This window comes from Crocuta crocuta, unplaced genomic scaffold (genome assembly GCF_008692635.1).
Source record: "Crocuta crocuta isolate KB4526 unplaced genomic scaffold, BGI_CrCroc_1.0 scaffold47, whole genome shotgun sequence".
Classification (NCBI taxonomy): Eukaryota; Metazoa; Chordata; class Mammalia; order Carnivora; family Hyaenidae; genus Crocuta; species Crocuta crocuta.
Window position 1 is genome coordinate 1,401,410 of NW_027531995.1, and position 24,405 is coordinate 1,425,814.

At 36.2% G+C, this 24,405-nt stretch overlaps 1 protein-coding gene across 2 annotated transcripts in view; it reads left to right on the forward strand.

The window, feature by feature from the left end:
* Positions 1 to 24,405, forward strand: part of IMMP2L (inner mitochondrial membrane peptidase subunit 2) — an 855,505-nt gene that overhangs the window by 558,041 nt on the left and 273,059 nt on the right. For both annotated transcript variants that reach the window (XM_077775070.1, XM_077775071.1), the window contains exon 5: positions 16,769 to 16,834. In XM_077775070.1, coding sequence (XP_077631196.1) covers positions 16,769 to 16,834 — 66 coding nt within the window. The remainder of the gene's footprint in view (positions 1 to 16,768; positions 16,835 to 24,405) is intronic.

Consider the following 24,405-nt stretch of genomic DNA (forward strand, 5'->3'; position numbering starts at 1 on the left):
ACAAACAGATGGTAGCCACCCTTGTGGTGAACATAGCATAACTGTATAGACTTGTTGAATCACTATGTTGTACACCTGAAACAAATGTAACATTGTATGTCAGCTTTATTTCAATTAAAATAAATAAAACCCAAAAACATTCCTAAGGGGGGAAAAAGTATATCTCGAGTTAGAAAAAAAATGAGAAATAAGAAATACTGAAATGCTACTAGCAATTCTTTCTGGATGATGGGGACAGGGTGATTTTGAAAAAAATAAGAAAGAAAGAAAGAAGGAAGGAAGGGAGGGAGGGAGGGAGGAAGGAAGGAAGGAAGGAAGGAAGGAAGGAAGGAAGGAAGGAAGGAAGAGAAGTAAGTATTAAGAAACAAAAAGTACCAGGAAAGTTTGGAGCAATTTGACAGCCAGACAACACAGTTCATTCTGCCCCAGATAAAATTAGCATAATCTATGTGGGCTTCTGTGGATGTTCATGGTACATATATTCTGGAAAAGGTGTATACAAATCCTATGAAGCTCTTAAAGAACACCTTATCGGACCAACAGTTGCTCCAACTCATGATCCTCTCTAAGTACAATACCAAGTGTTGGCCTTGAAATGTTAATAACACCAAACCTCCTTAATTTCTTCTATAGATCTTTGCATTAATTAATTTAAATATCTAGTAAGAATTATCATCTAAAATTTCTTTATGTATTTCTAATTATTTTTTGAACTCACACATTTTAAAACAAAATGTTTTGGATTTAGCAAAAATTATAGATGTTTCCTCTTTTAAAAGAGGGCTTTGTGGTTTTGATGTACACCTTAGAGAGATTTATCAAAGAATTGTAGAGATCACAGAGTCAGAAAATTAACTGGAGGGTTCTATAGGGACTTTGTATCAATCATTAATCTAATTTTAAACAGATTAAATAATTTTATTCTTTCTCACATGAAAATATGAAATACTTAATCTGATATATTTATCTCTTATCACAATTTATTGTGGATATACAACTTTTTAGGAGGAATGAGAATAATTTTAGGTTGCCATCACTGATTTCTCTTTGGTGGTGTTACTTACATATTTCTTTATATTGATTTTTTTTTCACTGCAAGTTCATTTCAAGCGATAATGGCCACTGTGAGAAATTATAATATAGTGTCTGAGTAATAGAGGGTGAATCTCATACCCATAGTCATTTTCAGTCCTCATCTGATTTGTGCTTTTTGGAAAACACTCATTTGTCTTTGGCATACCTTTTTTATTGTAAACTATAGATATCCATTATTTCACTCTTTTAAAATATTATCATAATTAAGTCAGAACATATAAAAATAATCAGAATAACAGACTAGAAAATATGCCAATAAATAGTATAGTCCATTATCCCAGAAAGAAAACACTGAAACAGTGAATACAGGACTGAAAAGTGGACAAATGTCTGTCAACGTGCTCGTGGCTTATGCTGAACATCTCTTAGGCCTTGGATTTCCCCAGTTGTGCTCATTGCTAAGTATGTTTTGTGAACTCTCTGCTGTATTCCCTGAACGGTTTGTTTTTTTTTAATTTAAATGTTTTTATTTATCTTTGGGAAAGAGAGAGACAGAGTGTGAGTAGGGGAGGGGCAGAGAGAGAGGGAGACACAGAATCTGAAGCACTCTTGAGCATTTTTAATACAATATCATTGTCTTCATTTTGCTACCTCATTTTTGAATGAGGAACAATTAATTAAAATACACAGCAGATAGAATAATTGGATTTCCTTCACTTTCCACACAAAATTGGTTGATTGAACTTTTGCATTTCACTGGAACAATTAAATTGCCCACTAAGAATACATTTAGCTACAAATTTAACAGCTCACAAACTAATGAAAAAATCAACAAATTACTGGGCCTAAGAATGGCTTAATCTATGTAACCATCTCAATTATTAACAAGATTTTATGGAGAAGGTTCTAAGAAGGAAGGAAGGCAGAAAGACAAAAGGAAAAAGGGAAGGAGGAAGAGTAGAAAGAAAGAAAGAAAGTAGGACAGAGGGAGAGAAAAACTATTGACATTTCTTTGGAAGCAGAGTCAAGCTTTCTATCTGGTGGCACAGTTGCTTTATGGGCATGATAGACTACAACACACACTTCAGATCAAGTTACATGGTGATCTTGCTCGTGAGAAGTTGATTCTGTGATCTTAGTTTCAAAGAATATAACTTCTCTCCTACTTAAACTGGGAATTGGACCGTTGGAGCCCACCAATACAATTTGTTATCTCATTCTGAGACTTCTATACAAATCAGATGCTTAGAAGCTGGAGTTTGATGAGCTTATTTGAACCCTGTAGTAACATTTGTGGGGGTTAGTCAGCAGTACCAGTTGTCAGCACCTGTTTTTACTCATGAAAAAATAAATGGTTAGAGAAATAAATGACTTGCTCAAGATAATACAGCTAGCATTTGGGCCTGAGTCTAAAAATGCCATGAGGGTCATGAAGGAATAAAGGCTGTTTAGTAAACTAGGGCCATACAGAGTGCCTGGTACCTGGTTGTCATTTCGCAAATACTTGTTGAATGAACTAATCACTTGAAGAAATAAATCCTTCTGTATCTAATACCATATAACCTTTCTGTTAATTATGGTTTCTCTTCATTGTGTTTGTTCTGAGTGGGGTTTTTATATTCTAAGAAACCCTGGAAATGGAATGTCTTGCTCTTTCTTAGTTGTGTTACGTTGTTTCATAGTAGTTGTAGATCCTGTTCAAGGCCAAAGTTAAATGTGGAGTTAGTAGAGTGCTTTTACCCTAGTATGAAATTGTTGTTTTCTCACTGATTTAGAATTGTGTACATATTTTACTATTATATTCATATTATTTGTTATGTTTATTTTGAAAGTATTATTTCATGGCATATATTTTTATTGAATGTGGGCGTTTGGTGGTGGGGCCAGGAGAGTATGTTGAATTTCGTAGGATTTTCATGTGAGGGTTCCCAGCTGTATTTATTCATCAAAGGGGCCTAGGACCATGTGCATCAGAATCACCAAGGTGCTTTTTATTTATTTTTATTATTATTTAGTTATTTATTTTTTACCTAGGTGTGTTTTGGTGTTGTTGTTGTNACCTAGGTGTTTTTTGAAATGTGGATTCTAGATTTCCAGAGCTCCACCCTAGATTTTAAAGTTTCAGAACCACTTATCTACAGGCCAAGATCTGCAGATGACACAAACATTTATTTTCAGCATAAATTCTCTTTGGAAAAAAATGAGTAATTATAAGGGGGTTTTTATCCAAATTTTTAGTTGCCCTTTAAAATATTAGATTATGAGAAAGATACCAAAATATTATCACTAGGTTGATAAATCATTTTGGATATTCTTGAAACAATAATCAGCATTAGTCATAAAAATGATGAGGAATGAAATTCCAATACATAGCACAGTGTGAATGAACCTTGAACACCTTATGCTAAGTAAATAATCCTGGCACAAAATGATAATTAGTGTCTGAGTCCACTGATACAAGATACCTTTCGGTAATATCTTGGTGTATTTGTTATGACCTAATCATCATCATCAAATACTTATTATTTTTTTTTTGTTTTCTTTTTTAAAGTTTACTTTTTTGTAAGAGAGAGGGAGAGAACATACAAGGGAGGGGCAGAGAGAAAAGGAGACAAACAATCCCAACAGTCTCTGCACTGTCAGCCCAGAGCCCTACACAGGGCTCAAAGCCATGAACCATGAGATCATGACCTGAACCGAAACCAAGAGTCAGACACTTAACTGATTGAGCCACCCAAGTGTCCCTGTTTTGTTATGCTTTTGAGTGCTAGTTACTGACTTGGGACTGGATACAATGAGGAGGTTAAGACAATCACTGCTTTCACATCTTATGGTATACTGGTGAAGATAGGGATAATCTAAATATAAGTATGTATCAAGTGGGAGCTTCTGAATTATTACATGGTATCAGTATTAAAGGAATTCGGGGGAAGTAAGAAGATTCTTTACTTTCTTTTGGCTTTGTGGCTAGTTTTTCATATATATATGTATAGTTTCATGGGTATCAGTAACACTTTACATACATACAGCAAAGGACATTTTCATATTTCCTTTGAAGCTGTTTTCTTGTTCTGGTGTGGTGATTCAAGATTTCAATATGAGACTATAGTACTGAGTTTAATGTAACTGAAAGTTTATAGGAAAAGTTAAAAGTACATTGGAAAAACCAACTCACTATTAATTTACATACCTTCAGTTTATGGTGAAAGCATTCCATTTTTGTTTGGTAAGACTTCTAACAACACCAGCATTTTACTGTAACTGTGAGACTACAGTCCATTGCAGTACTGGTATGTGTCTTTACCTATATCAAGGGAATAGTTTAGAACCAAAGCTGCCATTGAAAATGAAGAGGCTCTTTTGGAAGATGATGTGCCACCAGGTCAATACATTATTTTAGCTGACTCTAGCATAAGACATGTAGGAGCTATGGTCCTGAAAATTAGCTTTCTGGATCAGGATGGTTTATTAGTTGGCAGTTAAGAAATTCTGCCTGCATTCTCCAAAGCTAAGGTTAAGGTGATAAAGCAATTGAGCCTTTTAACACTTCAAGAAAGGTGGAGGTGAAATGAAATAGCCATTCAAAACAGCAAATAATTAATTGAGTCTCTTTGTTAACAGGCAGGAGGTCAAGTACACATAACCACAGCAGCGATACAGTCTGCATTCTAAACAGCTGAGTCTTTGACTTGAAAGTGATTAGATTGGATTCTTGGGAACTAAATAAAATGAGATTTTAATTTAGAAGGGTAGTGATATAGTTTGAAAGATACTATAAGAGATTCAAATATGGTCACTTGCCTTATTGCTTTCTCATTGTTCTGTTGAGTTACTACCTTTGAGTTCCATTTCCTTGCCTTTTCTTTTATTAAATCATGTTACATATTTGTTTTAAAACTGTAATAATTCTGCAGTTAGATATTGATTGTGTGATTAGGTAGTGTGTGTATGAGTAGACAGACATTTATGTATTAAAAGTTGATAAAAGGGAAGCATGGCTTTTCCAGAAACATTTGTATTAGCTATTTCTTCACCATATGACTCCTCTGAATGCAGTGTTTAAGTCTTTAAAGCCTGGAATTATAAGGATTTTGCTGAATTGTAATTGTAAAGGATGAGCTAGCCAGAAAGTTTTCCTCCTATGTATAACACAAACCAATATAACAGGAAATAATTGTGTTTAAAAGAGGGGTCCCAAAGCAGACTTGCATATTATCTAATTGAAAAAATGATATCTGAGAAGGAGAAGTATCCAAAATATACAGGGGGGTGGTGTTAAGGAAAATCTTTGGGAAGAATTGGAAAAGACCTGGGACATTTCTTGGACTGTGCTATGAAGAATTGGAGGGAGGCATCCAGGTGCCAGTGAACAGCCTGGAGGGATGGGCAATGTGCTGGAAAAAGCAAAGCAAACAGATGGCAGTGGCAGGAAAGAACTGATAAAAGGTGGAAGAGACAGGATCTGCATCAGCAAGGCTTTGGGGCTATACATTTTTTAATGAAGCTGAATCAGAAGATTTTGGGGAAAACTAGTTCTATGATTTTGTTGTATCTTTTCAAGGATGGTATTTTATTTTATGGAGTAGGCTTACATTATTTAAAAGTCCAAAATAGAGCTTAATAATGTTATATAAATCAGAACATCTCTCCATGTGGTCAATCCGAAACATAATGCCATTGCCTATAAACCCATTCTAAAGTAGATTGGACCTCTGAAAAGATATTTTATACTGGAGGTCTTTCTTAATCACTGATGTTTGTGCTTCTGCCTCTTGGCAAAGCTCCAATGCTACAGTGAAATGAAACTCCTTCGTTCCTACCATTCAGATGAAGAATGGTGGGTGGTGAGCATATGTTTCTGAGAATCTGACTTTATTTAAATCAAAGCCTCCTTCATGCATTTAACCCACAGGCATGTAAGACCAGTTGGAGATTATTTTCCTTAATTCTATTTGGACTTGTTTTACTCCATTATAGAGGTATTTGAGGATTATGAATGGTTGTACCTGTATCTGGAAGATAACTCATTAAGCTTCAGCTGTGGGAACCATATGGAAATCAGGCCCCCTATGCATTTCCTGCGCACATGAAGATGAGGGTTTGCTCCCGTTTTGATTTAATAATCTCTCACTGCTGTTCTGGTTTGAGGAAAGCTGTTGATCATGTTTGAGCTGCAGAGTGGTTTTAGAGCCTGTGAAATGTACAGTTCACAAAGAGCTTCAACATGACAGCTGTTGAGATTAGAGTCCATTTTGTGTATGTTCAGAATTAGGGGACCGATGCTCAGAAAGCAGGCAGGGCTTCTCACATTAATCACTGTCTTTCGTCCTAGAATCGAAGTGACTTTCTGTAAGGAACAACACATGTGGGTAGACATCATATGTTCCATTTTAAGTGGGCATCCATTGTTTGAAATACAATTTCACAGGCTACAAAAAAAAAGTGCCTACTGTATGTATGTACTAAAGAATGATAGGAAGGGGTAAGTAATCTGGCAAATTGTAGCCTAAGCATAACTCAGTTTTTATATATATAAAAAGGCATACCTGAACACATATGGTAGTTCTTGCTCATTGTGTCAACCAAAACTAGCAGGATAAGCTTTAGCCTTGTGAAAGGATCCATCACAGGTTGAGAGATGGTTGTGACTTTGGGAAAGGGATTTCTTTGATGTTCTATATCTAGGACACTTGTCACTAGGAATATTTTGGTCCCTGAATTTCCTTACAAAGAATAAAATCTTTCCAGGATAACCTAGCAAGGGAAAGGACGATCGTGGGATTGTAATAACAGTGTAACCAACTCTCTCTGATTCTGAGGCTGTGTTAAATTACTAGAAAGCAAATTTAGCAACACCAAGGGTCTTCTGTCTTCAAGTTGAGTTATCAGTGCATCTGTGCCCCCTTTGGTGAATCCGTCGGCGCATCCCTCTATTTCACCTGGCCGTGTACCCCTCTGGTGACTGCTCTGTACCTCTGCAGTTGGTTTATGCTAATAAGGTAACTTCTGTTAGTTCTTGGTAATAGTCTCTCCATTTTTCTTCCGTTGTCTCCAAAATTCCCTTACAACCACTCAGAATTCTTCTAACTCCTCATCAAATCCTTTGTCCTTCTCAACTTTCCTCTTCTCACCAACAGACATTTATTCTCAGCCACTCAAAACTCTTTCTAAATTGAAGCCCTTCTAGCTTCTCAAGCTTTATACTCTTCCCTTCCCCTGTAGCTCCACATGCTCCATCCAGCAGAGAGGAAGAAGGTCATACGTACGAGGAGACCTAGAACTAAATGCATACCATTATGAATAAGAGTTAGACATTTAATTTTTTAAAATTAGTATTTTTTAGCTTAAAGCATTGATAAACTGTCATAATCATAAATTATTACAGTATAAATAGTAGAAAAATATATATGTAGAAAAAGTTTCTGCTAGGTTTTCAACTGGAGCTATGTAAGTGGCTGTCCAGCTGAGTGAGTAAATGACATTGCTGTTTGCAGAAGTGACCAGTTGCAGTTGATTCTACAAAATCCCAAATCTCATGGACTTTTTCTCCTGAGGACAATTTGCTAATGCAATTCAGTTTGTTATTGGGGGGCAAAAAGTTGACATTTTCAAGGAAGCAAATCTGTATGGTTATTGGAGCCTAACTGAAAATTCTTCCACAGAGCAATAGTACCATATAGTGTTTTAAAAATTAATCATTTCCACAGGGTTAGAACAGAAGCAAGACAGGATGTTTCATATTCAACTTGTATTCTGACCTGTACACTGTCAACATTCTCTAGGAGACTGAGCGTTTTAGAGAAATTACGATACTCTCAGTGATCGTGTGGAATTTCACTTCTCCCCACACATATACCTAACTCAATTTTACTAGAAAATGTGAATTCAGCAGCATACTTGAAACATTAATAGTGCATGTCACTAGAGTCAGTAGACAGCATATTAGTCAACTGACACATGTGATGGAATAAAGAAAATAGAATGGATGCACATTCTCATGTCATAACAATGAGGTATGCCAAAATATATAACTTTATTTTGCCATTACTGGAATTTAGGTTTCTTATTGCAAGCAAAACTTTATTCTTTTCCAGTCAGGGTAAACTCAAGAACGTTCAAAGGTAATTCAAGTCAAATGAAGTCTGGCTTTTGTTCCTCATCTTGTCAGAGTAGCATCGAGGGTCCGGACAGTTTAGAGTGTGATAGCGTCAGCGGAAGGACACCTGAACCCTAGTTGACAGCTCTCCATGCTCTTATCCATTGAATGGAATATTGGCCTGTCTGATTGTAAAAATCCTCCCACCCCCAACCCCATGCTGGCAGCTACTAAAATGTCCCCATTCCCATCTGACTCCTTATTTTCTATTGCCTGACTTTGGAAAGTGTAATATGGTGACTATCATCATGAGCCAGAAAAGCAGCAGGTTGGCACATCGGTATATATCTCACAATTTTATTTGACCACAGAAAACCACATTGAAGACATTCTATCCATGTTGTTTGGAGTGCACATCGCTAATGGATGCATGTGGATTTTAATAGCTTCTGTCCATCACAAACACCTGTGGAACACAATTAGGCAGATTTCAGAAGCTTAATTCACCACAGATAAGACATTCATTTTATGTTTATGAGGAAAATATTTTTTTTTCTCTTTGGATATTTGTCCAATAAGAAATTAATTATGGGTGGGGGTTAAATGCTGGCTCTAGGTAAATGATCAAGATTGCCTTTGTTCTCCCTCTTCTTACTTGTGCCAAAATACCTCCTGCCCTAAGCTTATTGTCTTACACCCCATAATATGACCAACATTGAGGCAAACTGCAAGTGGGATGTTGGAGACAGACTGACCCCTGGGACATCCTTCCAAATAGCATTCTCTAGGTGACTGCACATATTATGAATATCTTGCGTGGATATCGGTATAAAGTGTTTTCTCTTCAGCTCTTATGTACTAGTATTAGTTTTGCATCTCAGTTGGTCTGCCTTTTCCATGATGTATTGATGGATATGGATATGGCCTGATATAGAAAATGTCAATGCCGGGGCACCTGGGTGGCTTAGTCGGTTAAGCGTCCGACTTTCGCTTAGGTCATGATCTTGCGGTTCGTGGGTTCGAGCCCCGCGTCGGGCTCTGTGCTGACTGCCAGCTCAGAGCCTGGAGCCTGTTTCAGTCTGTGACTCTCTCTCTCTCTCTGACCCTCCCCTGCTCATGCTGTCTCTCTCTCTCTCCTAGAAATAAATAAAACATTGAAAAAAAAAAAGAAAATGTCAATACCTTGTACTTTCAGGCTCACTCACGGTTTGTATGTTCTTCAAACCTACTAAAAGAATGTGGCACTATTTGCTAACCTGGTTGAAGCTGAAAATATAAAGCCAATTAGCTTAATTGCAGTATTAAGGTTATAAGGTTAGTTTGAAGGTTTGATTCCTTTGAAGACTGGTTAAATTTTCTTCCATGGCCTTAATTGGTAGTCTATTGCAAAGACATACTCACTAAATGGGTGTAGAGGAGCAAAACCTATATTGACTACAGTAAAAACAGCTCAGGTACTCCTGAGAATATGTTCTACTTTGGAAACAGAGTGGTAGTACTTCTATATGAAGGTTTGTACTTTGGGAGTCTAATTAAAAGTATAGTCGGTATACATATTTATGTTAAGTATTCATCTCCTCCAACTCCACAGATATCCCAACTTTAAGCATATTCAATGTGTGAAAACCCAGATTTACAAAACAAAATCAGTGAAAGTATTTTTCAGTCCAGGAGTTTATAGATCAGAGGAGTTTCTTTAAATAGCAAGATTCCATATTGCATGATAGAATACACATACATACACATACATACATATGCATTACATATATGCCATGTTTTATATATGTGCTATATAAATATATTTGTTTACATACAACCTATTCTAGACTGTGAGGTATAACTGTAATTGTTCAATACCTGAAGATTGCAAAGTTCTGTGTGTTTGACATGCTTGAATGAATAAACTGATGGAAATGAGCTCATTGTTATGACTATACTGAATGCCTTAAAACTTTCATAGTTAAGTGAGAACCTTCATTTCGGAATCAAATACATGATTACAAAACTATTGCAACTCTTTTCTTTTTATTTGTTAACTATTTATCAAGAGAAACTATTTCATAACCCAATATTCATGTTTCATAGTTTAGGAAGACAGGTCAGTGACAAACTTCCATGGAACTCGCCCCAAAGAAATTCTCTACATTCCAGAATCACTTTGCACTCTAAACAATACCAGCCTTGTTCAGCCCCTAAAGATCTTTCACGGAATCATAGTTTCTGTAGAAATCCATATACACCTTCTTTCTTTGTTCGGCCACAGCAGACTTACAGAGGGCCGCAACCCCCAAGGATACAGTGCCCGCCCCAACGATAGGAAATTGCAGAGACCTGGGCAGGTAGCGTCACATCTGAGGTTTCATCAAAGCACTGGAAGTCATGGTAGTTATTCTCCTCAACACCAACTGCAAACCCAACATCCTTCCTAACTGGTACAGAAATGGACCTCATCTCTTTTCAAGCAGAGAAGTTGAAAGTCATAATACACACATAATTGATTTTACGTAGTCAAGGCTGATTTTCTGAGAAGGCCAGTTGTCACTATTTGATTATTCAATTTCTTACAGTCCTGATTAGTGACAGTGAAACAAGCCTTTGACTTAACCAAGAAAAATTTTTATCAATAAACAACAGCTTAATTTTTTAAAGTCCATGCTCTTGTTATTTCATCAGTACTATTAAAATACATTTGTGTAAGGAATTATCGAAGATAAATCTGAAACATAAGCTCATTGCTTCTGCTGCCACATTCTTCGGTCGCTGAGAAACCCTGATTGGAATCTCACAAGTCCAGGGCACCTGGGTGGCTCAGTCAGTTAGCCGGCCGACTTTGGCTTAGGTTATGATCTTGTTGTCCGTGAGTTCGAGCCCCACCTCGCTCTCCATGCTGACAGCTCAGAGCCTGGAGCCTGCTTCAGACTCTGCCTCCCTCTCTCTCTGCCCCTCCCTCTCTCATGCTCTGTCTCTCTCAAAAATAAATAAACATTAAAAAATTAAAAACAAAATAAAAAGAAATCTCTCAGGTTCTCTGAAAAACTCTCTTGCTGCTGCTCAGTGGCCTGATTCAGGTAGGGTAGGCTGTGACAAGTTCGCCAAAGTAGATAAACCGTCCCTTCCCTGTCCTGCCTCTATTCTACATGTGAGCCTCCTAAAGAGCCTTGGCCCCAGTGCTCTAAAACTCCTTTTCTTCTCAAGGTTTTCTATGCACATAACCATCTCTGCCCCCCAACTGATGGTGCCTTTCCCATGATCTCTCTACAAGACCTGGTCCCTATAAGAAACTAAGTTATTGTTGAAGGCCCATTTGAAACATTAACCTGGCTTTTCCCGATAGTGAAGCAAATCTACAAAATTGAACATTGAAACTTAGTCATTTTATCTTGATTTTGCAGATAAAACCCATTTAAGTTAACTAACCTGTGCTTTTCACTGTGAATCATATTATATTTAGTTTTAATGTTTCTTTAGTTAATTGCATAATAAAGTTTGGCCAAACCTTTAAGATGCCTTTCTTGCCTTCTAGTTCAACAGACTGTGAAAATCTCTTCATTATAAGAAGGGTTTTGAAATAAATATTCTGTGAATCTAAAGGAAGGATTATAACAGTTTGCTTGGACCGAGTTAATTGATCTCCTTTATTTTAAGAAGAGAGAGCTCTAAAATTTACGTACTTATGAGGTACTAGGCCTGCTCTGCCAGAGATTTTATACATGTTCACTCCATAGTTATATGATAATGGAAGTGAAGGAAAGCACCAAGATTTCTAGAGGTTCCTGACCTCACATGCCCTCAGGCACTAGAGATTTGTTCAGCAAGCTCTTGGGACTCTGGCACATGCTCAGTCTCTGCTTCTCAGCTCCTGTGAACTTTTCTTCACGCAAGAATGTGGACCTAGGATTGCCAGATCTTCCTACTTTCTTCAAGAGGAATGAGAAATTAGAATTTTTATGTGAAGTCTCCTGTTTTATTGGCTAGTTCAAGATTAAAATAAAATTATGCATGAACCAAATAAAACCTTTCTACAGGCTAGATTTGATTGACTTCTTGTTCAGGACTTCCGACCTGGCCTTATCTCCTTGAAAATGAGACCCACATTGCTTCTGTGGGATGCACACAGTCAGTGGCTCACTTCGAGCAGTGACAACCATCTCCATTGTAACAGGCTTGTACCCCATGGAAATTATACCCCAGTTCATGCATTTGCAAGGCATTAGATGACCCAGTAGTGACACTTAGGCCACATGGGTGAGATTACAAGCAGCAGGGAAAGAGCTAGATACACTCATGGGCCTTTCTAGCTCTAATCTTCTATGAAAACCATGTCAAACCCAGGCAACATTTTCCAAAATTAAGAAAAAAAAATTAACTATGTGTGGTAATGGACCTTAACTAAACTTATTGTGATGAGCATTTTGCATTATATGCAGATATCAAATCATTACATTATATTGTACACCTGAAACTAATAAAATGTTATATGTTAATTATTTCTCAAAATAAAAGGAAGAGGGAAGTTATATCCTGATATAACTTTCTTTTTATATGACTTTTTATAACTGTTGAGTGGAATTTTTATTATACCTCTTATTTTAATGATTCAAACAGCAATGTTCCCTTTTTTTTTTTTAATTGTGATGGTGTGCAGTTATGTGTTTCAATGCATGACCGTTCTTTAGGACATTAAAAAACAGCCTGTCTACTATAAGGCATGCCTATAATATCAGTTATTTTACCTTATTAATGAAGAGTTAAATGTAGACTGCTCTATGATATATGTAATTAGTGACGAATATACTGTGGTATTTTTGTGGGATCAATGCTTACGTTAGACTGTAGCTAAAATGACTTCTAATAATGAGATTAATTCTATGATAATGGGCCAATCCTGAGTCATGTAAACTAAAAAATCTTTGCAATCCAGAGTGAAGTTTTAGAATTTTACTATAAATGGGAGAAGAGTGACAGCCTAGACAGAGGATTAAGGTATGTGTGTGATGAAAGCAGGAACAGAGAGTGTGGCATTCTTGCAAATCTTTCCATCCCCACAAAACATCAGAGGGCATCTCTTGAGTATTCCAAAGTACCTTCCTAGTGCTCCAGACAGGATCAAAATTAAAGTGTACAGAAAGAACATACAAGAGCATGAAATCAGTTACAGAGATTATGAGACCTAGGACATGGCTCTGTCTGGCCTGTAACAGGATGAAAACAGCATTTTATCAAGATGGGAAGTGAAATTCAAGAAGGACACTAAGTGTCACAGAAATGTGCTGGCCATGCTGGACCCTATTCTTCTCCCAACAGCCCTTCCAGTGAGACACCGATTCTGCCACACCAAAGTCGTGTGCGGAGCCCTATGCAGATAATTCTAGGCATGCTGTCCAAGCCTCTGGAGGAAGCTTGTCTAATTAAATCATCAACATATGACAGAATGCTTAAAATTCAGGCTCCAGAGATAAATATTGTAAAACAACGCTTATTATGAAAACACCGAAATTACAAATTTAAATGCAAATTTTAGGGGCGCCTGGGTGGCTTAGTCGGTTAAGCGTCCGACTTTCGCTTGGGTCATGATCTCGCGGTTCGTGGGTTCGAGCCCCGCGTCAGGCTCTGTGCTGACTGCCAGCTCAGAGCCTGGAGCTTGTTTCCGTTTGTGACTCCCTCTTTCTCTGACCCTCCCCTGCTCACGCTGTCTCTCTCTCTCTTAGAAATAAATAAAACATTAAAAAAAAAATTTAAATGCAAATTTTAGTATTTATTGAACAGCATACATCGTATCCCTAAAGGAAGGCATATAATCCTTGTTATTCTTCACACTTCCCAGGAGATGGGCAAATGGCCAAGAAAATTTAGACAAAGGGAAGTTCAATGACTTTCACAATGTAAATCTATAATAACCCTCATACCACTTCTACTTACATGAAAGTAGTACATTCAACAGCCTAATGATTAAAATATAGATATAGATTTTGAGCAGTAATGGGATTAATGTTAGTAATAGCTTTTTTTTTCTCATTTTGAATCATTTGATTAGATTCATGAGTTTAATATTACTTTAAAATTTATAGATATATTTGAAATAGTAATTCATAAGACTTTAATTATATAGAAAGCTCACTTTGCATATTCTATTTTGCTTCATGATCTTAAAATACAGATTATTTTAAAATATAAAATTCTTTTCAAGTACCTCAAGAGCTTAAAAGTTGTTGGCATAAAATATTGTTTTACAGTGATAAGGATTGCTTTTCATATTATGTCATTATCGTTAATACCACATCAATGTGAGGTGGGGGAACTTGGCGATTAGTTCAGGTCTCACCCTTTCTTGGGGCATTCCTTCTCAGATAATGTCATGTGACACAAACAGTTGTCATCTGCTAATAGACTTCCCACAAATCTTAACCAAAAAAATCTAAGCATGTTTTTTAAATCAGATACAGAACTCCCTACCCCCTGACTTTGGTTTTATGCCCTTCTTGATTTTTCCCTGTACAATTGTGTGTGCATTCTCTGTCTCTAATTACAGATGTGAGGTCACAGTATGCATACTATTTTCTAACTTCTATTTCAATCTATGTGTTATGTTGATATTTTCACATCGTTAAAAATTATTTTACGGTATCATTTTAATGACTGGAAAATATTTTGTTATGTAGATGGACTATTTACTTAATTTACTCTTAACTGAATTTTTTCTCTTTTTAAAAAATAGATAACATCCATATCGCTAAAGTTTTACATATATTCATAATTGTTGCATTAGGATAAATTCCTAAAAATATAATTGTCATGTTAAAACTAATATAAAATCTTGACACTGCTTTACGAAGAGGCACAATTACATTTACATATTTTTTATATAGAGAATACTCGTGTCCCTAGACCCTCAACAACAAACTGTATTACCAGTATTACTTTTGTTGTTGTTATTATTATTTGTTTGTCAGTATAATAGGAAAATGGTATTCCATTGTTCTAATATACACTTCTTTGGTGAGCACAGAATTATACTTTATACATTTCTGGTTATCTAAAACAAAGAGACACAGGAGGGGAATTTCCTAAATATCTGTCAGGGGTCCTGCACAATTTTGTCAGCTTCACTGTGCCAAGAACTCTCACTCTAGCTGCACACAGATGACAGTAAAATTATAGGAATATAATGGTGAGTCAGTTCAATGAAAGGGACAGTTCAGTCAAAAACTCTGATCAAATAACCTTTTAAAATAAAGAATATTTATAATTTAGTGAAAATGTGAGACCAATTTTCACAAGTAGATGCAAATGATTTAGATGATTTCATTTTCTCAGCAAGATATAATGTGAAATATAAATCTTATTGAAACTGCATATTTACTTTGACGGAGTGTTACATTTTGAATATATTTAATCTCTTCAGTTTTTATGCATTTACTTTTCTTTTTAAAAGCCACTCAATTCAAAATGTGACTTGAATTGAAAATACTTTTATCCATCCTTGATTTCCAAAATCGTATTAAATGATCATTTATGTGATGTATGAGATATTCCTTGAAATGTGTCTGTTAAAAGACTTAAAATGTTATTGGCAAGAAATTGGTCTTATTAAGATTGAGTTGGCCCTTGCTGTGTAACAAATTACCCCAACTAGAAGCTTAAAAGAACAAATGTTTATTATCTCACACATTTTCTGAGTATTAGAAACGCAAAGGCAGCTTAGGTAGGTGTCCTGGCTCGCGCTGTCTCACAAGATTGTAGAAGACACTTGGCCAGAGCTGTAGTCTCTGAGCACTTGACTAGACTTGAAGGTTCTTTTTTTTTAATTTTTTTTTTAATGTTTTATTTATTTCTAGGAGAGAGAGAGACAGAGTGAGCAGGGGAGGGTCGGAGAGAGAGGGAGTCACAGACTGAAATAGGCTCCAGGCTCTGAGCTGGCAGTCAGCACAGAGCCAGACGCGGGGCTCGAACCCACGAACCGCGAGATCATGACCTAAGCGAAAGTCGGACGCTTAACCGACTAAGCCACCCAGGCGCCCCTAGACTTGAAGGTTCTAATGCTAAGCTCACTCACATGGTCGGCAGACATTTCCTCACCAAATGAGTCTCTCCATAGGGCTACTCAGGCCGACGTGGCTTTCTGCAGAGTGAAATTCCAGGGACAGAGTGGGATGTCAGCACCCTTGTTTTAGCAGTCTGAATTACATAATTTTCAAATGGCTAAACCCAAATGCAATTTAAAAGAATCTTCTGATTTTTCTTAAACACCTTTCATCTTCATTGTTTTCTTGTCAATTTAAATAAAATTCCACTGTTTATTTTAAATGAAATAAAGAAACTTAAGTATGTGATTTTAAAGAGATGTCTAATCATTTTCTTTATATATGAATCCTCTTTCTTGCAAGTACTTAGCTTTATAATATGAAAATTCTTATCCCTGTCTACTTTTTATTTTAATAAACTTTCAGCATGACTTCTCCTCCAGAGGTTTGAAATGAGAATTTCTTCAAAAGTAGCTTCATATCACTTGAGGGACCTAAGTAGGATTGAAGCCATGTCATGGGTGCAAGGATTCCATAATGATTTTAAGCAGAATTTCTTTTCATTTTATTAAAACAGTACAGACATAACTGATTGTATAATCTTATTTTGTTCTAGGTCCCCTAAAAACCCAGACCAGAAGATAATTAAAAGAGTGATTGCTCTTGAAGGAGATATTGTCAAGTAAGTACTTACACTATTGTTTTAGAGTTCAAGTTATAAATTCTGGAATTCTGTCAAGCTTTACTTGGAATTCTGTCAGTTGTACTTACAACTGAGTTCAAAGAGGACCAGAGCTTTGGAGATATCCCAGAGGAACTGGTACATCTTAAGCGAGCATCTCCAACTATTTCAAATAGAAGACACACATAAACTTTTGATTATATTATCATCCTTCTCTTTTAACGTTCGTTTGCTTGTTGAGAGAGAGAGAGAGAGAGAGCTGGAAAAGAAGGGACAGAGAGAGAGAGAGTGAGAGAAAATCCCAAGCAGGCTCCATACTGTCAGTGCAGAGCCTAACGTGGGCCTGGAACCCACAAACTATGAGATCATGACCTAAGCCTAAACCAAGGGTCGAATACTTAACTGACTGAGCCACCCAGTTCCCCCAATTATATTATTCTTTAAATGTGAGGCAAAAGAGATAAATACTAATTCAATTCAAATTAATAATGTTTTCTAAAATAACCACTAACCAGTTGTTTTTCAAATATTAAAGTTAGCATGATTATTTTAGATTATGGTATCAAGGTTTGTTTTAGAAAAATTAAAAAATGTTTTATTATTTTACAAGCATATACAGAAACTATGTCAGAGTTTTCATACTCATAGCAATGGTGGAATACGAGAAAGGAAATGAAACAAAAGCGTCTGAGTCCATGACTAAAATGGACTTCAGAAAATAACAATGTAAGGGCACCTGGGTGGCCTAGTTGGTTGAGAGTCTGACTCTTGATTTCTGCTCAGGTCATGATTTCTCAGTTCATGGGATTGAGCCCTGAGTCTGGCTCTGTGTTGATGACGTGGACCCTGTTTGGGTCTCCCTCTCTCTCTGCTCCTCCCTTTCTCTCTCTCTCTCTTAAAATAAATAAATAAACTTAAAAAATATATCAATCTAACAATCAGGTATTTTAACAGTCTGTAGTAGTGTCTAATTTCTTTTAATTGCTGATGAATCTATAACAGTGTTTGAGATTCAACAAGTAAATATTAATGTGGCATGAGGTGTCTCATTTTGATTGTTTACTTTTAAGTAAGTTGTAGTCAGGTCCATACAATATTGGGCTCAAAATGCTCTGACAACTGTTTTCAGAAAGTTTTCTGATTCTGTTTTCAAACACCTTAATCCTAAAGTAACTGTGTTAATGACACTCCAGGTTAAACCATTTTATTAAAATGAACATCAGTTGGTTTCAGAGCAGAATCAAGGTCAGCCGTTCTCAAACGACGGCCCAAGGATCGCTGGGCATTCCTAAGACCCTCGGTGGGGGTCAGTGAGATCAGAACTACTTTCCTAATAATACTAAGATGCTGTGTGCCTTTTTCATTTTATTTTCGCTTGAGTATACAGTGGGGTTTTCCAGAGGCTGTGTGATGTGCAATATTGCATCAGATTGAATGCAAGAGATGATATGGGAATATGATAGTCTTCTATTAATCCAAACATGAAGCGGATTGGCAAAAATATTCTTAAAAAGCCATGATTTCAACTATTTTTATTTTGTTTTGGAAAATAATTATACTTTTTATTAAAATAATAGTTTTTATGTGTTAACATATAGGTATGTTATTATTTTAGATTGAATTTATAACACTTTTACTTTGCCATTTTAATTTCCCATATGGTAAATACTGACAGAGTATATTTTCTAATATGTTAAATATTGACTAATGGTATCCACATAAACAACAGTTCTTTGAGATCCTCAATTATTTTTGAGAGTATAAATTATTTTTAGAGTATAAAGGACCAAACAATTTGAGAACTTGTTGATGTAGGACTGAATGGGCAAAACTTTCATGTCATGATTATCTGTCCATTAGTAGTCTGCATGGTATTAGTCAAGATACTGAGGTATGGTTTGAGTGGTTTACATTTATGAATATTTGTTTGTGGGGTTTTTTTTTTGTTTTAAAAGCTTTAGTGATATATAATTTATATAGCATTTAACTCACCCATGTTAAATATACAGTATAATGACTTTTATTATAAATATATATAATTGTGCAACCCTCACCACAGTCTAGTTTTTGAAAAGTTCCATTACCTTCAAAAGTTCCCTTCTCCCATTTGCACTTCACTGAGGCTCCGCCAGTGCCAGTGGCTAATCCCAGACAACCATGGGTCTGCTTTCTGTCCCATAGTATAGCCTTTTCTAGAAATTTTATTTAGACGGTATTATACAATATGTAGTCTTTTATGTCTGTTTTTCCCCCCCACATATCAGAATGTTTTTTTCTGTCCCCTCCAATGTGTGAATATCTGTAGTTCATTCTTTTTTATAGTTAAGTGTATTCCATGTATGGACCTACCACATTTTGTTTGTGTACTTACAAGTTAATGAAGATTAAAATTTTTCCAGTTTGAAAGATAGGGACATTTGGTCAATGTTATGGACACTTGTGTCTTTAGGTAGAAATATGTTTTTATTTCTACTGAGATGAATTCACACATATTGTTGTTAAAACACCTATATACCTAGGGATGTTGGCTGTTTTGGTGAAGTATAGGTTTGACTTTGGTAGCTATCAAACTGTTTTTGAAAGTGGCTATAGTATTTTATGTTCTACAGTCAGTGTATTAGGATTTCAGGTTCTTTGTGCTCTTGCTAACATTTGGTATTATGACTATTTTTTTTATTATAGCCATCCTCATGGATATAAAGTAGACTCCCACTGTGGTTGTGAAACATTTCCCTGAAGGCTACTGATGTTGAACATGCTTCCATGTGCTTACTTGTCATTTGTATATCTTCTTGGATGAAGTGTCTGTTCAGTGCATTTTCTCATTTTTTACTGGTTATTCAATTTTGAATTATAAGAACTCCTTTGATTTTGAGCACTTAAATAGATTGGGCATTTGGGGGAGGATTATTGTGCATGTATAATAATGTGATTTTAGTCAGGTATAAGTATGTTAATATCAATGAGTTTAGGTTTTGTTACCTGTAGGGTTTGCATTGTCAATTTGTGGAATCTGAGAACTATTTTTTATTTTGAAGAGGTTCTTCTGATTTCAGTAGGAAACTGGGAAGGGCAATAATTTGGAAAACCGTCTGATATACATGCATAAATATACAAAATATTCTTTTAATATTTGGAAAACAGTGTGGATATGATGCAAATCCCATTTAAAGAATGAGTCAGGAAAGCTTGAGAATATTGTTAAATGAAAGAAGCTAGTCACAAAAGACCATATCCCATTTGATTCTATTTATGGTTATGAAATGTCCAAAATAGGCAAATTTATAGAGACAGAAAATAGAGGCATAAAGAAGGAGAATGGGAGATATGGATACAGTGGGGTTTTGTTTGTTTTTGGTAGGGGGCATGAAAACATTCCAAGTCTCACAGCTTATAGTCTCACAGCTCTGTGAATATATTAAAAACAGTGAATGTACATTTTAAATGAGTAAATTACGTGTTATATGAACTACATCTCAATAAAGTTATTTAAAAAAAAAATTGGTCAACAAAGGAAGCAAAAATTTTACCTATGTCAAATAATCTAACAAGATTAGGAATGCCAAGGGATTCATTTTACAGTATTATACAAAGAGAAGACAGTTTTAACTCAGACATATCAATATTGATTACAGCTGAAGAGTCAACATGCGATTATAAAACTTGGTCAGACATAAAAGACTCCGCACAATTAGAAATCCTACAACAGACCTCCCTGAGGCAGGGGGAAAAAAACCTGGCTTGTTCTTTCTTCAGTAAATGTAAGAACTGTATTAGGTTCACAGAGGAGAGGCTGAGCTGTAAGGAGGATTATTGGCACAGGGTTGGGAGATGGAGAAAGGGAGATGAGCATATGAAATTTATCCATATTTCCCCCACTGATGCAACCCACATGTGCAAAGGTTGTGGCTTCTTTGTTCTAATCCTGAAAATTAACACTTTGAATATATGGCCCCTTCTGTCCCCTTCACTACAACCCTACCATGAAGTGATGTATAGCATAAAGAATGGAAGTATCAAGGCTCAAGACTTTCCTAGTATGTAGCCTCTAAAAACTACTTGATAATTGATCTGAACTTTTGTATTTGGTGTTTTAGAATAAAATTTAAAATTTTATTCCTCTGAAATATTGGCACGTAAAAATTATAGGCTTCCTGGGTTTTGAATTAATAATTGAAAATATTCTAGGGTGCCGGGGTGGCTTAGTCGAATGAGAGTCTGACTTCATCTCAGGGCATGATCTCACCGTTTGTGAGTTCTAGCCCCACATCAGGCTTTGTGCAGACAGTGCAGAGCCTGCTTAGGATTCCGTCTCTCTCTCTCTCTCTCTCTCTCTGTCTCTCTACCCCTCCCCTGTGCTCTCTCTCTCTCTCACTCTCTCTCTCTCAAAATAAATAAATAAACTTAAAAAATTATTTAGAAATAATTGAATATATTTCTATGATGTACTTATAATAGCATTGATAGATATTAATGGGTGTTTAAGTATAATAAAATATAATTTACTGTTATGTTGACATTTTTTGTCTATATCTGATTCTTTCAATAGAAAAACATATACAAAAAAATTTTAAAATATGCTGTCTACTGCTAGACGTCATTTATCTATTGGTGTCCTAACATGTAGAAGACAAGATGCTTCAGTCTGTGATAGGGACTTTCCAGTCCCACTTTTACTTCAGAAAATACTTGCTTTCTTAGTAGGCAAGCTAAACATAAATGAACATCACCAGATTATTATTTTTATTTAGAAAGAACTTGATATATAATAAAATGATTAAAGAAAAAAATTTGACTTATTAGGGCTCAAGTTACCCTTATTGTGCATTTTGTAGTATTTTTATTGTGAATTAACACATAATTAGAGGGAAGAGAGGGACGATTATCTTTTCAGAGCTAAGCACTTCAAAGTCTTAATTTAATCCTCAATTTAATGTTCTGTTAGTTATAAAAAACAAATATGTAGTAAAATATAGTTTAAAGAGCACTTATTTTAAAGATAATTCAGCAGCTGGTTGAATCATGTCCTGCTTCTACCTGGGGGAGGACAGGTGATAGAAGCCAGGGATCAGCCTAGCCTCAGTGAAAAGCAGGAATGGGGGTACAGCAGGACCACTGGTTTCTGTTCACTTGCACCCTCTGTCTGCTGGCGTGTTGCTTTTGCCCATCTTGTTTGTGTGCCAGTTGGCTTCTGCCCCATTGCTAACTGTTGACTTCCTTGGGTGTGCCTCGTGTCTAAACTACCTGAGAGAAAAATATGGGTGTGTCCCCTTGAGGTATAGATCTAAGATATGCCCACCTGACAGGCAACTGGTCGGCCAACCAATCAGCTGCCTTAGGGGCAGGCGCCCTTTCTTGGTCTGGCCAGCTGTGGTTGTGTTGGCCAGTCCCCTCCCTTGCACAGACTGCAGCTATAAGGGACCTCTTGGAAGGGGCTCGTAGGTATGGCAGATAGTGTGAGGTCTCCCAAATTGGCGCACTATGATTAGCATTCACTTTACTCAGAATTACCCTTTGAAACCTCATGTTCAATAAAACTATAATCTCTTCTACTTGGTAGTTGCTTTGACATCACTCTCTGGGGAAGATCTACTTACTTATTTACCTACTTATTTAAATTACAGAAATACACAAGTTTGAACAATTCAAAATGCTATAATGAACATCCTTGCACACATACTTTTGGACACATATGTGTGTTTATTATTGCAGAAAGATAGCAGGAAGTAGAAATACTGGGCCAGTATATGTTGTTGTAACTGTTGTTATTTTTTAGTCCTAATATACAGCCAGATTTCCCTCCTAAGAAGTTTGTTTTACACTCTTACCAATATATTTACTCTCTTTTTAAAAAAATTTTTACGTCTTTATTTTGAGAGACTGAGACAGAGAACAAGTGGGGGAGGGTCAGAGAGAAAGGGAGACACAGAATCTGAAGCAGGTTCCAGGCTCTGAGCTGTCAGCACAAAGCCCGATATGGGGCTCGAACCCATAGACTGTGAGATCGAAGTCGGACCTTGACCTGAGCCGAAGTCGGATGCTTAACTGACTGAGCCACCCAGGCGCCCCAATATATTTACACTCTTACCAACAATACATGAAATACGGGTTTCAGAGGAAATTGGTTTAAAGATCATATGCAATGGGGAAATTCAGATTCAGAAGTCAAAACATTTCAACACAAATTGTGAAATTAGTTTAGATGATGAGGTTACAATATTTTAATCAGTTCACTGACACTGTAGACCGTAGAAACATCCATTTAATGAACTCTGGTCTAGCCACTAAAGACAAGTAATCGATTACAAGAGACATGTAACCTCATGGAGGTTACATCCTAGCGGTTAGAAACAGATAATTGCCAAATACATAACACATAAAGCAACGTCATGAACTCAAAGTACTAAAGAAAAATTAATAAAGGATGTATAGAGCAGGGGTGTGGGACTGCTATTTTAGGTAGGATGTTCATAGTCAACTTCTCTAATGAGAAAATATTTGAGCAGACTCCTAAATTAAGGGAGAAAGGAAGAGAGCCATATTAGTATTTGAGACAAAGGCAGTTCAGACCAAAGAAATAACAAATGTAATTCTGAGATGGATACACATAAAGTGAATTTAAGGAACTGCAAGGGGTATGCATACCAGATCCTACTGAACAAGGTAAACTGAGGTAGCAGACGAGGACTAAGAGGTTTGCAGAGCTTTGTGGCTCATAGGAAGGACTTTAGATTTTATTGTAGTGAGATGCAAGCCTGTGGAATGTTATGAACCATGAGTGACAGTATGTGATTGGCATTTTTAAAGGATCATTCTGTCTGCTGTGTAGAGAAAAGACTAAAGAGAGGCAGTCTGACCCAAGTAACCGGTCAAAGTATTTTTCTCTTGAGGAAATAATATGTAGCTTCCTCTAAAAGTAGTTAAGTATCCTTGTTTATGACATGGAGGGTGACTACTTTGATATTTCAGAGTGACTCATAAAAGTAGTCACATTATTTGTAATCACAATCATTATGATTATATTGACAAGGCAAAAGTACAGTTGAAGTATTTGTTCAGTGAATTCAGCCATTTATTCCTAAGACCTCAAAAGAGGTGACTTTTGCAAGTCTGAACTGTCTGTCTTGATGTCCACATTAATTAACATCACCAAGCAGTTTCTCGATTGTGTGGCTAACTTAGCTAGGAACGTAGTCATTTTCATAACGTTAACCCAAATGGGCCTGCTTATCTATAACACAAACAGTGAAAAGCTGATGAAAGTAATATTTAGACAAGGCCATTAGTTCCACCAAAATATTTTTCAGAGTTATAATCTTTTTCTTATTAATTTGTTATGACTCATAGAAGGACTGTTTTCAAAAAAGATAAAATGAATAATAGAAAGCACCAAATTGCAGGAAGTCAATGTGAATCAACCACACTTGAAATTGGTAAGGCATCAACATTTTTTATTGGGCACTTGTATGTCTGTTTCACAGATTTTCTCAGCCCTGTCAGAAATGAAGCCTATTATCATTTCTCTTCGTACCTACTAAAAATACACTTTACAGACACTGAAATCTGGGATT